The sequence below is a fragment of the Lepisosteus oculatus genome, chromosome 7 (genome assembly GCF_040954835.1).
Source record: "Lepisosteus oculatus isolate fLepOcu1 chromosome 7, fLepOcu1.hap2, whole genome shotgun sequence".
In the NCBI taxonomy this organism is placed as follows: domain Eukaryota; kingdom Metazoa; phylum Chordata; class Actinopteri; order Semionotiformes; family Lepisosteidae; genus Lepisosteus; species Lepisosteus oculatus.
The window spans coordinates 55,221,007-55,237,887 of record NC_090702.1 but is presented as its reverse complement, the minus strand read 5'-3'; the positions used below and the strand labels follow the sequence as shown (position 1 = coordinate 55,237,887).

At 45.8% G+C, this 16,881-nt stretch overlaps 1 protein-coding gene across 2 annotated transcripts in view; it reads right to left on the bottom strand.

The window, feature by feature from the left end:
• The window catches only part of apaf1 (apoptotic peptidase activating factor 1), a 75,936-nt gene extending 61,281 nt beyond the window's left edge, over positions 1 to 14,655 (bottom strand). For both annotated transcript variants that reach the window (XM_015351932.2, XM_006633059.3), the window contains exons 1-10: positions 14,516 to 14,655; positions 12,443 to 12,663; positions 9,949 to 10,138; positions 6,533 to 6,730; positions 6,128 to 6,311; positions 5,533 to 5,645; positions 4,666 to 4,797; positions 2,680 to 2,918; positions 1,991 to 2,158; positions 931 to 1,062 (exon numbers count right to left, since the gene is read on the bottom strand). In XM_015351932.2, coding sequence (XP_015207418.2) covers positions 931 to 1,062; positions 1,991 to 2,158; positions 2,680 to 2,918; positions 4,666 to 4,797; positions 5,533 to 5,645; positions 6,128 to 6,311; positions 6,533 to 6,730; positions 9,949 to 10,138; positions 12,443 to 12,580 — 1,494 coding nt within the window. In that variant the 5' untranslated portion in view covers positions 12,581 to 12,663; positions 14,516 to 14,655. The remainder of the gene's footprint in view (positions 1 to 930; positions 1,063 to 1,990; positions 2,159 to 2,679; positions 2,919 to 4,665; positions 4,798 to 5,532; positions 5,646 to 6,127; positions 6,312 to 6,532; positions 6,731 to 9,948; positions 10,139 to 12,442; positions 12,664 to 14,515) is intronic.
• Between the last annotated feature and the right edge of the window lie 2,226 nt (positions 14,656 to 16,881).

Genomic DNA, 16,881 nt, shown 5'->3' with positions numbered 1-16,881 from the left:
AGCAAAATAGCTCAGCAGACCAGTGTTACAGTGCAGGGCTTGGAAGCACCTGACAAAAAACTCAAGGCCTAACAAACCAGTGTACCGGACTTAGGAAATAGTCACTTAAGCCACATTAGGCAATGCAAATGCTCACTGAACAACACACAAGCAGAGGAGCAGATTAACAGACCAACATTATCAACAAACATGAAACGGGCAATCTTCAGCTGTATGTATCCTGCAGGTATATATACAGCAGTGGTCTCCAACCCTGGTCCTGGAACAATTATCTATGTCACTTATTATCTTCCTACTCCCCACCTCACAAAGTTCATCCACGGACTCTGGTCTCCTGTCTGTCCCCCAAGCCTGTCTACACTCTATGGGTGACAGAGCCCTCTTCTGCTGCACCCCAAAGCTCTGGAATTGGATTCCCAAGGATATCAGGGAGTCACCTTCCCTGAGTGCTTTCAAATCCAGACTCAAAATCTTCTTCTTCAGAAGGGCTTTTATCTAATTGATGTCTGTCTGCCTCTTTGCATCTTCTATCACATTATAAACCCTTCTGTTTCTTTGTGCTAATTTAAACCCCTATCTTTGATGCCGTTTTCATCGTTTTAACTTTTTTCTTTTACTGTATATAAAATATAGTCTTTTATTATTAATGTTAAGCAATGAGCTTCACTGAATCATTAATTGCTTAATTGATAAATTTGATTAACTGTTCAATTCCTTAAACAACTGTTCCCAATTTACTTAAATGACTGGTGATTTAAAGTGTAAATAACTAAGATATAAATAACTGGATTGGGGCTCTCCAGGACCAAGGTTGGTCCAGTATATCCAGCCCTTAGGTCTCTAAGTAAGTTACGTCTTACAGTACAGTATACTGAAACTCCAGCGAGAAGTGCCTAAACGACAGGAGTTAGTCCTGAATGAGCAGCTCACCTCGTGCAGATTCCCTCTGGCCATGTGATATCCCAGATACCTGTACCAGTACAGACAGTCCTCATCGCCTGCTGTGGGATGGGTGTTTTTATAATACTTCTGATACTGATGGACCACTTTGGAATGCAGCTCCTGGTCAAAGAAAAAGAGATTTGCTTTACATATTCAGCTAGTCCTGAAATGAGCAGCGAGCTGGCCAGCTGACGGGATCCTGGCTCGGATCACTCCCATCTGAGCTACACTGTAAGGCTCACCTGCTCCTCGGCAACCAACGTTATTGCTTGAGCTTCTCCAGAAGCCTCACAAAACTGCCCGCTAACGAGTTAACCGAGACACTATTTTAAAATTATTTCTAAATCATCTTGATTTTATGCTCAGATAACACAATCCTTCTCCATGCTTTTACTCCTGGCTACCTTCTTCCTTATACAGCTCATGTAGAAAACTAACTCTGCAAGGCGCCACCCAATGGAAGTGTTCACTCCAGCACTTAAATATCACAGAGCTCCTAAGGAGAGAGTGAATACTGGGAACATACTGCACCAAAACACTGCTGAGGGACTGAAGGCATGTTGAAAAGGAGTTCTGCAACAGCTGGACTGAGAAAATGCACAACAGTGCGTTCTTGCATCATGAGCAGCAGATACGATGGCTAGTGAGTAGAAAGGGAGTGGACAGCACAAATTTCACCAAGGCGGTGTTGAGAAGGTGAAAAGCATGTTAATAACTGGTCGAGCAGCTCAGCTGAGAAACTCCCTGAAAGCACCGGAAGAAACACAGCACTGTTATTACTTGTAGCGATTTTACAGAATATTTGCAAGTAATAAATGCAAATCATTCGGCCCCTGACGAATCTTTGTCATTCATTTAAATTCCTACTTAAAAAAAAAACGAATGGACATTTTTTTAAAATGGGCTGAAGTCGTTCAAGTGGGTTCAGGTCAGCAGGCGTAGGCTGCAAAGGAACAAGTAAAGGTTTATTCCCTGCTGAAAAGAGAAGAAAAGAAACGCAGCGTTTCGGCTGTGGAGCCCTCTTCGGGGTGTGGAAGCGGGATCGCACCTGAATCCTGTAGCGGTTCTGCTCGGTGAGGAAGTCCAGCTGCAGATCGTGGAGGTAATAGAGATAAGGCGTCTTGTTGGAATCGCGGAACAGCAAGGATTTGTTCACAAACTCCTGGAGGATATCCTCAACTTCCTCAGGTTCCAGATCCCACAGAACAGACAGGACCTATTACGGAAAAACAGGCAGAACACAGCGTGACTCGCTGGATTTGTTTTTTCAGAATCCATCACATAACGGTACACTCAAAGAAAGCTGTGAAAGAAATCACGACCTATGCCATCTAATATTCATACCGCAGGCAAAAAATATTTTATTAAAAAAAAAACTGGTGAGAAAGAAACTAGGACACAAATACCCAGAAGAAGTCAAAATTGCCACTGAATGCAGAAACGCGGGGCGATTCGTAATTCGTCTTGGGGTTAGAGATGGAGAAACCATGGCTAATGGGACACTAGGTCAGGGAACGAACCTGGAAAAACACTTGAAAGATGACGCGAACTGAAAATTACACAGCGAAGACCGGAATCTTCCTGCCACACAATTAAACCAAATTGAAAAGAGTGCTTTCTGCTCGCCAGGCCATAAAGACTGAAATAACTCTCCATTACCTCCTGAAAGGGGCTTTTAATATTAGCTGTCATCCTGCACACTAATGCCTGTGTCTGGGCTCTGGGGCCCAGTCTTACCTTCACCGGCACTTTCACATCCTTCTCAAGGACAGTCAGGTCTTTGTAAAAGTCCTTGTGGTCGTCCGGCAGGACCTCGATGCTGGCGGACATGGCCTGATCCAAGGCTTCGTAGTCGTAAGAGGTGGACTTGCGAATCCTTTTGAACTGCTTGTTCTGCAGCTGCCGGAGGTAGTAAGCCCAGCGGTCCGGAAACTCGCGCAGCAGGGCTCCAATCAGGGACACGACCAGAGGCGAGCCTGGAGGAACACCGGACAGCGGAGTCAGCCACCGTGGAAACCACCGCAGCCACCAGCACTGGTGCCCTGGAAGAGAGTGGGCACGTTTGCCTGGCCAGGGAGAGCAGCACGGACAACTTAGACACCTCTTAACGCAGACAGCAGGTCTTTCGACTGCGGAGTACCCGGAGAAAACCCACATGGACAGGAAGAACATGCACGCGCCACACAAAAAGGAGGCCCGGACTGGAATTCAACTCATGACACCAGGGCACCGTCGGATGGCAAGACAGAGATGCAATGAGCTGACGAACACTTGAGAAAATGTGTGGCGACAACCTCAAACGTCAAAGCGGAACAAGCGGACGCATCCCGCGCTGAAAGGGATATCCGGCAAAAGAAGCAGAACCTTCTTATCTTTGTGTAAAAAGCTAACAATCCATGTGGTTGCAGCCGATACGTTGGCTTCTTCAAGAAACAGTTACTAAGAGACGATCCTGGGATCACAGCTGCAGAAAAACAACATTTCAAGGGGCTGGATGGACAGAAAGGACTCCTCTCATCTGTAGCCTCTCTCATATTTTTGGTATGATATTATGTATGACAATGCAGCTCATTCACATTATAATTTAGATTAAAACCTTCAATTTACAGCATGACTAGAACTCTTTCCTGCTAGCAAACGCAAGCACAATTTTGTCTAAAGTCTTGTGAAACAGGGAGATAAATACACCACAAAACCACATGGTCACTGTGCTAAATTTGTATATTTATTTATTTTATTTTGTATGGCGTTGATATGGCCTTTAACTTCTCAAAGTGCTTTACAGTAGGATAAAAAAGTTCAAAAGGAGAAGAGGTAACATCAGCACAATTAAAAATGAGTTTAGAATGCAGAAATGTAATGCCTGTAAATACTGAAAGGTGAAATAATGCAAATAAGGACATTCAGCAGGACTTTTTCTAAACCACCAGACGTCCACTGATGTTGCATTTTACCTCTTTATTTTCTGCAGTTTTAGGAAGCTGAATTATTTCTAACTGCTCCACCCTTCACTACCAGAAAAATGAGACTCAATAGATATGTACAACAAAATGGCAAAAGAAAAATGCTCCAGCAAACCCTTAATGTTGAACTTCCCCACCAAAAGTCCCATCATGACCGCAAACTTCTTCTCTGTATTTCAAGTTCATAAAATAAATGAACATCCTGAAACATCTCGTTCCATTTTAATTCACATACCACTGCACATGGACAGATATCACAGAGTGAACCTGCTGTGGCTGGCCCTGCTGCCACAGTATAGTCACAAATTATTAATACAAGAAAGTAGGGCAGAAAATAAATTAATACTTTGTACAACACCTTTGGGGAAACGCAAGCAGAAATACTAGGGGCATAATAACTGGCCTATGCATACTATACGAGACACTTTTCTAAATACATGCAGAAAAAGAACACCTTCAATTAAATGAGAAAATGCATAATTTATGAAGTCAAATATCACTTGGTAATAAGATATATTTCGACCCCCATTGTTCTCCACATATTTTACATGACGTGACCTCAGTCAATGATTTTGCCGACTCTTTTCTTACGGCCCATGTATGGCAAGAACAGGTCACTCCCATGTCAATTCTGCCTGCTCCACACATGGACTCTGCTGGGGCTTAAGGAAAGCCCACTCCACTCCTCTCCAGCAAGCACGCTGCGCTGCCATCGCCAGGCCGCTGGGGGACCCGGCGTGGCGCGGCGCGGCGCCCGTACCTTTGCACTCCTGCACGATCTGGCGCGCCTGCTCTGGCAGCGCCGCCACCTTCTTGCTCACAAACACAGCCAGGACCTCCAGCGCCTTGTCCTCCTCCAGGCCGCGGCCCACTGACACCTCGAACTTCTGGCCTGTGGAGAGGCGCCAGTACAGGAGAAACACAGTTAGGACCAAACCACCAGCGTCCCACCTGAGCAACCCGCCCACTGCAACTTCTAACAGAGAGCCCCTTATCCCTATCTCCCCGTTTTGAAAGCCACTTGCATCTTGAGCTCTCCGAGACAACAAAATCACACACCATTACTTGTCCAACTTCTTTTACACGCGAGACATGGAAACTGCTGGAACTAGAGGATCGCCTACAGGGAAATACGATCTGAGGAGAGGGTCAACGCAGATTTAGAAAAGGTAGGATTGGCCTAACTTAGAATTAGAGCTCATTGAAAAAGCAGCAACAGTACTTGATACCCAAGCGTATGTGGCATAGTTTGATTTTCAGGAGGCCTGCAATTCAATTCCTCATAGAAGATGAATTGATTTGAGAACTGGTTAATAGAAAACAGGAAAGACAAGGGATGAACTTTAGCAGAGTACCACAGGGGTCTGTACTAGGACCACTGCTCTTCCTTATCAATATTAATTAGCCAAATTTGGGTGTATTTAGTAAATTAGTCAAATTTGTAGATGATAACAAATAGAAGGTTTATCAAACATTGTACACGCAGCAGATGAAATTCAAAAAGGTATAATTCAGGACCTGGCATACCAGGACATCAAAACCACCTGTGACCAGACAGTCACAAGCTCAGAAGCCCCTTGCTGATCAATTCTAATAATTGATCACCACGGTCAGGCCTGCAGCGCACCTGCCACGCAGTCCGTCAGGCTCCGGTCCCGCGTGGTGAGCAGAACTCGGCACTGGATGTCAAAGGCCCGCAGAACCGCGCCGTCCCAGACGTCATCCAGAATGAGGAGCGACCTGAGGTGCACAACAGCAGGAAGGACAAGAAAGCCGAGCTCACTCACAGCGGCTCCTGGCCGGAGCGTTCCCCCCCGATACCGGCGGATTCTGCCACGGCAAAAAGGGATGAACACTCCTGCCTGCAGCAGCTACTCGTCTTTACTGCTCTTTTAACTTCTTTCAACAATAACACTGCTCCAGTCTGGGCATTCGGGTTTGGATGAGAAATATTCACTTTAAAAAATGCTGATGGGTCACGTGTAAGGCAACAGAAGGAAGGGGGAAGGGGGTGAATACTTTTGAAAAGTACTGCATCACAAAGCATCTAATCCTCCAGCCCCCAATCCTCAGTTCCGGGACTTATTTTGAAATGGCTTGATGGAGTTAAAACCGAGACGGCGAATCTACTCGGGGTGGAAGCCGGGGGCTCCGATATTCCGAGCGCTGCTGGGGTTCCGGTCCGTGCCGTGGATACGTGAATCTGAGGCGGGTGCACACACCTGGGGTACTTGCGGATCATGAGGAACCGCAGGCGGTCTTTGGCTTCCTCGATAGTGCTGGGGGGTCTCTGGCAAAACTGGGAGTCCAGGTCCAAGCGGAAGCAGAGAGACTGCATCTTCACCAGTAGTCCTGCCTTGTCCAGCTGCCCCACAGCCAGCCAGTGGACCCCTCCGGGAAAGCACACTGTCAGGAGGGGAAGCGGACAGGGGGATAAAGTGCCATGCACACACACCAATGCCCAAAACTGTATTTTTGCTGAAAGCATGGATATGCATATACATATAATGATAAAGGGATTCTGCACTTCAATAACAAACGCTGCCCGCTTGGAGCTGCACAGTATCTGGTTGGTTAAGCCCAGTCCCTTGCACCACGTGAGGCATGAGTGTGGATCGGAGACCCACCTGTCAGCAGCTCGTTGTCCCGGACGGCCTCCGCCGCCAGCACAGACTTCCCGAAGCCGGCCATGCCGAACACCGTCACCCAGCCCGGTGCCGCCAGCAGCTTGTACAGCTTCTCCCGGATCCGGTTGACCAGCTCGGGCCGCTTGACAAACACCACGGGCCTCTGAGGGACGCCCCCTTCCCTGAGCACGGCCTGCACTGGAACACACAGGCGGGCGTCACCCCCAGCCAGCCCCAGAGAATAGCACCCAACCTGAGGAATCTGCCTTTAAGACTAGCACACATCTCGGGGACTCTGCCTAGCATTAGGCCACAGCACTCGGGAGGCTCTGCTGTGGCTAACCCTGCACTGCGCAACTACCAGCCTGCGTGAGTTCAGAGCACCAGAACACTGAAAATGTCTCATGAATGGCTGCTCTGAAAAACAAAGGAGAATGACATGACTCGCCACTTGTTTAGCATGAAGGGAGCTGACTTTGCACAGTGTGTTAATGAATCTAGGCCCATTGTAGACGGAGAGAACACTTTGCCTCCACAAGGCAGTTAGCAAGGAGAAGTTTTTAGAACTTTTACAATCCTGGACTTGAAACTACGCCTCCCCCATTCCGGGCCCTCATTTACTGAATGCGCTCCAGAGCGGTGGGGGGTGGACGTTTCCTTCTGCCTACTGCCTGAACCACACATGCCAAAGAACAACCTGATTTGCATAAGCCCAAACCCTGCTTGATATCAAAGACAAAGAGCTAGTGTCAAAGTCAAATGCCCAAAATGAGCACAGAAACGTCTGGGACTACCCCAGCGCCTCAGCCAGTCAAACAGCAAAGATCAAAAGCAAAGAGCAAAAGCCGCTCCTTATTGGGGGGAGGATTGTTGGCTTTTGGAAAAAAACAATTCTGCAGCAATTCCAGCGAGGGAGACGAGCCGGTCCTCCGATCGGCACCCACTCTCCTTCAAGCTGCTGTGGAGCTCAGGGCGTTTCGACTGGCTCACAGGTGTGACAGGCAGCGTGTCTGCGGGTCCCCTCCCTCACCCTGCAGGAAACAGGCTCGCTGCTGGAAAGTCTGGAGTGACACAACTGGCAATTTCCACACCGCACAGCGAAGAGATGACTGGCGGTTCAAGATGGTACAATAAAAAAATATTTAATGCTACAAAACACAGAAAACAAAAATCTCCAGTTTGCAATAAAACAGCACGACAGAGCGCAAAGTGTAGGAAGGGAAAGGATGTAAGCTTGCACAAAGCAACAGAGCTGAGCGGTCTCACAGACAAGATTGTGAGAGGTGGTTCCAGTGGGTTACCAATCAACAGGTTAATACTTTCTAATTTGAAAACGCTATGTGAAAAATTATTTAAAAAATCTGTTTAGCAACATATGCAAAGCATAAGGGCAGGATTTTTAGAAAAAGCTCCTCAATAAATTGTGTGCATGAATACAGTGCATATTTTGACTATTTTGACTACTTTATAGAGGTACAGACAAATCAAATTGTCCTTTGACAAGATAAGTGATAAAGTGTTGTTTCTGGACTTACAGAAAGAGTTGACGGGTCCATCGTTTTTCTATATATTCAAACATTTGAGATGTTTATATTAATGCCAACACACTGATCAATTCTCCTTTGCAAGTGCCCAAACTCCAGTCTTGAAATACATTAACAAGCGATAACCCATGCAAACCCACAACTCTAAAACTGACAGAGATGTGGAAGAGGTACTATACCAGCTAGAACTTTAGGGGCTGGCTTTGCTCCTTGAAAGAGATTATGTCAAGTGTTAAGTATTCACCAACGCCGGGGCATCAAAGGCAGATTAAAGGAAAACCGATGGTCTTCAAGAGTAAGAAATGTGCAGACAGGACACACATTAAGGGCATGGTGGCGGTTCAGATCCAGACTGGAAGACTGACAGACGAGCATTACTCTGAACTATCTTGACTACCAACATCACAGAATGAAAAATGTCCCGGGGCAGGAGAGGCCAGGCTGGCACCTTTACTGCGCAGGGGGATCAAGTCAGCAGACCACACAGCACTAGGACCTGAACAGACCTCGGGATGTGAAGTTATTAGGAAGCACACATCCTCAAGAACAGAAGGCTTTCCACATCTTGACACGAACAGCGGTGCGAGTGTGGAGCGGGCTGCCCAGCCCTGTGGTTGATGCCGATACCCTGGCGCTCTGCAGGCAACAGCTGGAGGAGATCCTTGGCTCTATTCGCTACCGACGTGTTTCAAGACTGGAGTTTGGACAGTCTAGAAGGGGGTCAAAGGAGCTCCTCTTCTCATTTATATCCCGTTTATGTTCTTACCAAACAAACACTGCCCCATTCTCTCTTCACTCCCTCTCCCGAGTTCCTGGTCGTTCTCATCCCTGAACTACCCATCGAAGCCATTCATTGCATTCGGCGTACTGCACTACGTATTGCATAGACCCTGGACACATACCAGCTCTATTTATATTGAGCTCTGTCTGAGTTTATTTTATTCCATTTCTATTGCACTGTTATTTATTATGTAACCTTATTTTGAAACTTTAATTTTGTGATTTTTACCCCCCCGGTGAGCTCGTAGAAAAGACATTTCATTGCCAGCAACTACTGGTGCACGCTGTATTGTTGTGCATTTGATAAATAAACTTTGATTGAACACATAAAAGTGCAGTTACTAATCGCCGTTCAGCGCCTGCTCAGACAGCACCCGTGATCTTTGTTATACCATTGCGAGCTCCTGCAACCAGCAGATACAGCACTGTGCTCAGTGGTGCTCCTGCTGGACCGTAGTCAATGTCTCCTTCACCAGCAGGTGAGACAGTGCTAGATAGACGCTGTTTTCCCTCTGCGCTGCAATGGCTCAGCACTTCGGCATGTCCGCCTCACTCTTTCGCGTCTCTTGTCATTTCTACTTCTTTGTCCTATAGCTCAATGATTACTTTTTGCTGCATTTATTTGAGGTATTATTGCATATTTTGTAAATCATCCTGGATTAGAGCACCTGCTAAACTAAATAACAATGAAACCAGACTTTGCAGGAAAGGGCTGAACACTAATCTAGTCTCGCCAGCAGCTCAAGAAGTTGTCCAGACAAGTATGCTTTTTAACAGAACACATGCGCAGTTCTCCGCACAATGATCGCTGTTACAATGACTGAAGTCACAGCTCATGACAAAGTCACCCTAAACCCCAGATGGCAGTGAACGATTTGCACTCAACTGGGATCTAGTGAAGACACAGGGGCTGCTAATGACTGTATAAAGGGAAACATGCAGTTGGAAAATAAACACTGAAGGAACTCTATAATAATAACTCTATATTTGGAATCCCTGGTCTGCATACATTACACAATAAGACTGCACTGCACAACACGGATATTTTTCGAATACAGGTGATAACGCAGGAAAACCGCTGCGCGACCTCACCTCCGGGATTCTCGCCATCCGGGAAGCTCTTGTCGGCTCTGGGCGAGATCAGAGGAAGGTCCTTCTGCAGCAGGGAGGCGAGGTCACTGTAGCTCTCGCGGATCAGAGCGTTGTAGAGAGAGACGTAGGCATGGTTATCCTTCCTTAAAATCAAATCGATCAAGGCGGCCGCTTGCTCCCTCCGGGTTGCCTGTCGGTCGAGAGGAAAAAGGAAATTAAACACAAAGGTACAGAACACAGGGTTAAGAGTAGACCAGGTGAATGTCATCATGCTGAAAGCTGTTGATCTTAAACAGCAGATCTTCAATAGGTTTGCCATGACACCTTGAGAAAACAAATCGTTTTATTTTTTTTGAGCACCTCTGTTACTTTTCTTTGCCACTTTGCGGGACACCAAGTTACACCCAGGGTTACTTTCACCCAGGGACGCCAGTTCATGACAGAACACACACAGTCACACACACTTGTAATGGGGACAATTAAACTCTCAATGAATAGAACTAATGAAGCAATAGCAGAGACACCTGACAACACGCCGAGATGGAGTAAGACTTTTAATCTCATAATGGAAACTTTTAGGCTTCTGACAAGGTCAAAAAATACTGCAACTGTGGAAAATGGAGCAAACTGCAGATATAAGCGCCCGCTGTTTCAGATACAGGACATCATAAAAGAAAGCAGATTATTACTGGCCAGGGTCACAGAAACCTCTCCAGGAAACACAGGTCACAAATCAGGACACCGCCAACTGCAGGGCATACATGACTGTCCTGACTGTACACACAGAGGCAATCAAGATAAGAAGCAGGAGGACACAGGAGTGCCCAGAGACAGAACACGCAGGGCTCCATACAGAAGGCACCCAACTGTAGAAAGCACAGAAACTGAAAGTGCTTGCTGCTCCTCTACTGTGCTACCCACATATCTCTCCCGTGGGACAATGGCAGTTAAACTATTTCACAAGACACAGGTTAAAAACACGTCCGGCGCTCATCACACCAACACAGCAGCGTGAAAAGAGGAAGGAAACACATAGCAGCTCCACCAGAAAATGCACACTGTAAAAAGTGCTGTGACTTGTCAGCTGCTCTTCTTTCATTCAAGGCTTGTGAGGGATCAGGTGTCAAAAGCACTCCTGTTGGGAGAGCCATAAGCCCATTCAAGAACATGGGATGGAAAGGCTCATCAGCTGACTCCAAGATCATAAGAAACGTTGTGTTCTCATGTCTCTGTATGACCAATGTGCACACAAAACAATGAGATCTGCTGCTAAACGGCCTATTCACATTGTTTTCTCATGTCCTTACAGCCTAAACCGCTAACAACTGCATTATTTTTACTTTTTCAGTCAGGTGAAATTTGATCATTACTACTAATAAACTTTTGTGCCGAGTGCTTTTCATGATGTTAAATTCAAGGCTCCTCATTATAATTGGACCAATCAAAAATACCGATATGGGAACACACAAATAACAGCAAATCAAACGAATACAAGTGTGCCAATGAGCTGGAAGACAGGAGCCAAAAGTGCTGACTGTCTTGCGAGATCTGATCCGTGGTGGGAGATCACTTTGCAACCTCGGAGCAATGGGACAGAAAGCAGACCCTCGGGGTCCCCCACAGGGTCCGGAGCCTCGCATTGGGGACTGAAATAAGAGTCTAAAGAGCACGTAGATGTGTAGGGGATTAACACTTCACTCATCTCATGAGGAGCCAAACTGTTCACGCATGCATTTTAGTTTTAGTTCAGTTCTGAGCAGCCTGAGCTGTTAATACGCTGCAACTTGAAAATCATGTTTTGGAAACCCAAGAGAGCACTCTATCAAAATAGTCTGCTAAGACAAAAGCACGCATTAGCTTTTCTGTATTAGGTTGAGAGCCATATAAATGGATACAAGTGATATTATGAACATGATAAATGTCACTTTTACAACATAATGAACATGAGCTTCATATTCAAGGTTTGGATCAAAGACGCCAACATTTCTAACTGGAGTTGCTTAACAGACCAGGACCATCAATACTCAAGCTAAGACTGACACATTCAGTAAGATGTTAAATTAACCTCAGAGGATTAAAGAATATGTTAGCTCATAAACTCTGGGGGGGGGAAGGGTTCCAGAATTACTCTTCCCTTCTTCAATCAGTTTCCCACAACATGCTGTACTTGTGACAGTCAGTGCATTTCACAGGACTGCTGGTGTAGCTTAAAAGCTTGTAAATGAACAGAGTGCTTTATCTACGTTCCAAGTTTAGACCCATGAGGTTTCATGAAGTGAAGCCTGTTGTTGTACCAAGTGGAGTGATGTGAATATGGGATTTCTCTCCTTTCGCCCACAGCCAACCAATCAGAAATGTCACCCAGGATCGAACCTTAAACATCAAGGAGCACTCAAGTCTAGTCAGCTGAGGGACACCAACAGGAGGACTGAATATGGACTCTAGGTTAAAATACCGGAGGCTCAACACTAAGCTTCTGAAAAAGGAAGCACACCTTGGCTTTGACGGTCTCCTCTTCATCTGCGCTGAGCACCTCATCGCTAACCATGTGGTCCATGAGGTAGAGGGCCTTGATATCGTCCTCCAGTTTGGACCTGGAGCACAACAGCCTGCTGCGAGCCCGCTCCTCCATGACCTCTCCGCTGGAAACAACACATGCAGCTCTCACTCCGGCCAGGAGACACCAGCGGCACCAGTAAGACAGCCGACGTCAGGCTGTACAAACAAAAGAAAAGCAACAAGACACATCACAGCAGCTGGCCTATAACCAGACCTAAAGCAGCCAGCAGCTCTGTCACCCTGCAGCTCACCACTGGCAGCCCACTGAAGCCCAGCAGGTGTGAGCCTGGCCAGTACCTGGATGGGAGACTCCTGGGAAAGCTGAGGCTGCTGCTGGAAGAGGTGTTAGTGGGGCCAGCAGGGGGCGCTCACCCTGTGGTCTATGTCAGTCCTAATGCCCCAGTACAGTGACGGGGACACTGTACTGTAAAAAGGTGCCGTCCTTCGGATGAGACGTAAAACTGAGGTCCTGACTCTCTGTGGTCATTAAAAATCGTAGGGTGTTTCTTGAAAAGAGTAGGGGTGTAACCCTGGCTTCCTGGCCAAATTTCTCCTTGGCCTTTACCAGTCTTGGCCTCCTTATAACCCCCATCTCTGAACTGGCTTCATCATTCTGCTCTCCTCCCCACTGAGAGCTGGTCTGTGGGAAAAGTACTGGTGCATCATCCAGGTGGGGCTGCACACTGGTGGTGGTGGAGGAGATCCCCATTACCTGTAAAGCACTTTGAGTGTCCAGAAAAGCGCTATATAATAAGTGTAAGGAATTCATTTAGACTTTGCAGAATTTACACTTTAAAAACAACCAGACTAAATTTGACCATATTAAAAAAGGAAAAGATAAATGTTTATTTGAGGTTCTGAAAAACAGCCAAAGATATTTAAACATATTGCTACAATTATGGCAATTGAGTTTGTGTGCGAGGATCAAATGGCCAGTGACAATTTGCAAAGGTTTTCTTCAAAACGGAAATAAAATACAGATGGCATTAAACCTACCTAATAACAACATTCGGAAGCAGCGCGAAAATAACCTATACGGAACAAAGTTCACTTGACAAGTTTACACTTGAGTCATTTTGAAGTAGTACTGTCTCTTTCACTTTGTGCCTGAACTACTAATATAAGAACATTAGCTGAAAGTTTTTCCGAAGCAATCATTTCTCTTAGCAGCTGATAAAGGTAAAACGCCGTTTCAGATTGAAACCTATTTTCTCTCGTCATTGTTCCAAGATGAGACGTAGTACCAAATCTATCGATTTCTCCACACCTATAGTGGAGACCTGTTTCACTTTGCCAAGCTATTTCTGTATTTCCGAACAAAGCATGCTTTGCATATTTATATTTTCTATTTATAACTAAATGTTACCATATCATACTTTAACTTTACTTAACTTTTACTTTATCATAAAAATAAGACACGTAAGAGGACTGTAGAACTTTTAAAACAGGTTGAGAGGAAGGTCTGCACTACTAGAAAATGTAGAAATTTTGTTTTCTACATGCATGTCAGCATTTCGGGTAAAACGGAAAAAATGCTGACATGCTTGGGCGAAACTGCTGTTTTAAAGGTAAAATTCGTTAGTTGATTTGACCAAAAGAGCAGTCACAACGAAGGAACGGAGTTAAAAAAACGAGGGATTTGTTTCAAATACTGAAGATAATATTCCTGTGAGAAGCAGGCTGTAAATACCCGAGAATGAACTACTCTCTGTACTGAACTGAAAGAGACATTTAAATCAATTGTCGTGAAATTACAGAAAGACCACCGTCAGTTAGCCTTCGAGTGCAAATCCAGAGTACGTGTTTAACATTTAAAAAGTCACCATAGAAACACATTTCCTCTTAGATAGCACCTCTTTTGCATCTATATAAACGGGCAAGGTTTATCAGATCTCAGAACCTGAGATCAACGTCCAAATCGGTCGGGCTGATTATAATGAACTACCAGTTGTTGAATTACATAAAAAATAAATTTCTCACAAGTCCCCAACAAATTAAAGACGCTTACCAGAAGGAGTGTTGTTTTCTTTGCATCTCAATTTCCTCTACATCGTCTATAGTCTCATGTCCGATGCAATTCAGGGTTTCAGAAACTATTACCAGCTCCTCCCTGTTCAGTTTCTGTTTACATGTTTCAAGAAAGAACGCCTCCCTTACGTCAGACCAGTTTAAATGCACTTCCTGGAGTGGAAACAACTTCCTGGTTCGGCCATCCAATTGGCTGCGCGCCCTTGGGTCACATGATACGCGGGGGACTCCGCCTACCTCTGCTGTATCTGGGCAGAGCAGTGAGTTCCATAGGGCAACATGGAATGTGCATTAATAATGTCTTTTATAATGAGACTCTGTATGCTCTCTGTGCATGAAGATAAAGATGTGCAAATGTGCCGATATTGACCCAATGCATTGTGTGATCACCTTAAGTTAATTTTAATTAAACGGCTTAAACGAACGTGGAAATAATAATTACAATTAATTATTTCGCTCATTTTAATAATTATCCCTGAGACCGAGGAAGAGCGTTTATAAATCAAGGTCTAGCCGTTAAACCCCGTCCACCCCCTCGACTCTCACGCCTCGTGGTAGACAGTGTCTTCACAACAGCAACACATTTCATCACCATGGCTCAGACACAGGAATACAGAGCGCTCGCTAAAATACACCAGCTGTATGGCGACCTGAAACAAGATGCGCCCCTTTGACGAAAGCAGAAGACACTCGAGTGGTCTGGGTTCCTCTTGGGCACTATGCTCAGGAAGCAGCCCAAGAGCCCGTGAGACTCTGCGAGGCGCCCAGTACAGGTGAGTGACCAGGTATTTCACTCCCTCACACTGCTTGCACACCTGCTTGTTGTTCAGTATCTCACATACATTGTTTTTTACTGTGGTCCAGTGCTTCTACTGCGCCTCACTTATTAAGTGAGAGATAAGTAACTGGCCAGAGCATACCTTACTCTAAAAGCACGTTTTGGCTGGTATGTCACTGGGAGGTTTTCTTTCCAAACTCAGGCTGCAGGTGTGGGCCTTGGCAGTTGGCCTGACCAGGGTCCGTCCGCCATACACCCATGGGTGCAGATGTGAAATACAGACTACAGACTCTAATGTTCTCATGTCATTTCAGCTTCCTCAATCTGGCTCACAGGCGCAAGACCTCGGAGAGGAGCACCTAGCGTTCCGATGAGACAAGCCGCCTTCTTCAGAGGAAGATGAGCTGCCACAGAAGGCTCTCGGAAGAAATGGAGCTGCCCTTCAGCCATGTGTAACTGGGGACAGCGCAGATAACGCCTGATCAGAATCGGCCTCCTGTATTGGAGAACTGCACTGTTTCTCTGTCAGTAGTCTGTATTTCACATCTGCACCCATGGGTGTATGCCTGGTCAGGCCAAATGCCAAGGCTCACACCCGCAGCCTGAGTTTGGAAAGTAAACCTCCCAGTGACATACTGGTCAAAACGTGCTTTTAGAGTAAGGTATGCTCTGACCAGTTACTTATCTCTCACTTAATAAGTGAGGCGCAGTAGAAGCACTGGACCACAGTAAAAAACAATGTATGTGAGATACTGAACAACAAGGTTTAACTATTTGATTGGACAACAGAAAGATAACGGGTAATGAGATTTTGTCAACTGTTTCAAAATCTCTAAATATCAAAAACCTAATACAATTGGAGAGACTTTTTCATTACATATATACCCCAAAACAGTGGTAGTAATAATAATAATAATAATAATAATTATTATTATTATTATTCCTTACACTTATATAGCACTTTTCTGGACACTCCACTCAAAGCTCTTTACAGGTAATGGGGATCCCCTCCACCACCACCACTGTGCAGCCCCACCTGGATGATGAGCCAGTCCGCTCCCCACACACCAGCTCTCAATGGGGAGGAGAGCAGAGTGATGGAGCCAGTTCAGAGATGGGGGTTATTAGGAGGCCATGACTGGTAAAGGCCAGGGGGAAATTTGGCCAGGACACCGGGGTTACACCCCTACTCTTTCCGGGAAACACCCTAGGATTTTTAATGACCACAGAGAGTCAGGACTGCGGTTTTATGTCTCATCACATTTTACATAAACTCATTTTTACAGTATAGTGTCCCCATCACTATACTGGGGCATTAGGACCCACACAGACTGTAGGGTGAGCGCCCCCTGCTGGCCCCACTAACACCTCTTCCAGCAGCAACCTTAGCTTTCCAGGAGGTCTCCCATCCAGGTACTGACCAGGCTCACACCTGCTGAGCTCCAGTGGGCTGCCAGCGGTGAGCTGCAGGTTGATATGTTAAGAATAAACAATTTGTCCCATACTTTAATACATTAAGTGTGGGACCGACTGAGTGCAAGGACTTGGAACAACCCAGAAGGACCATG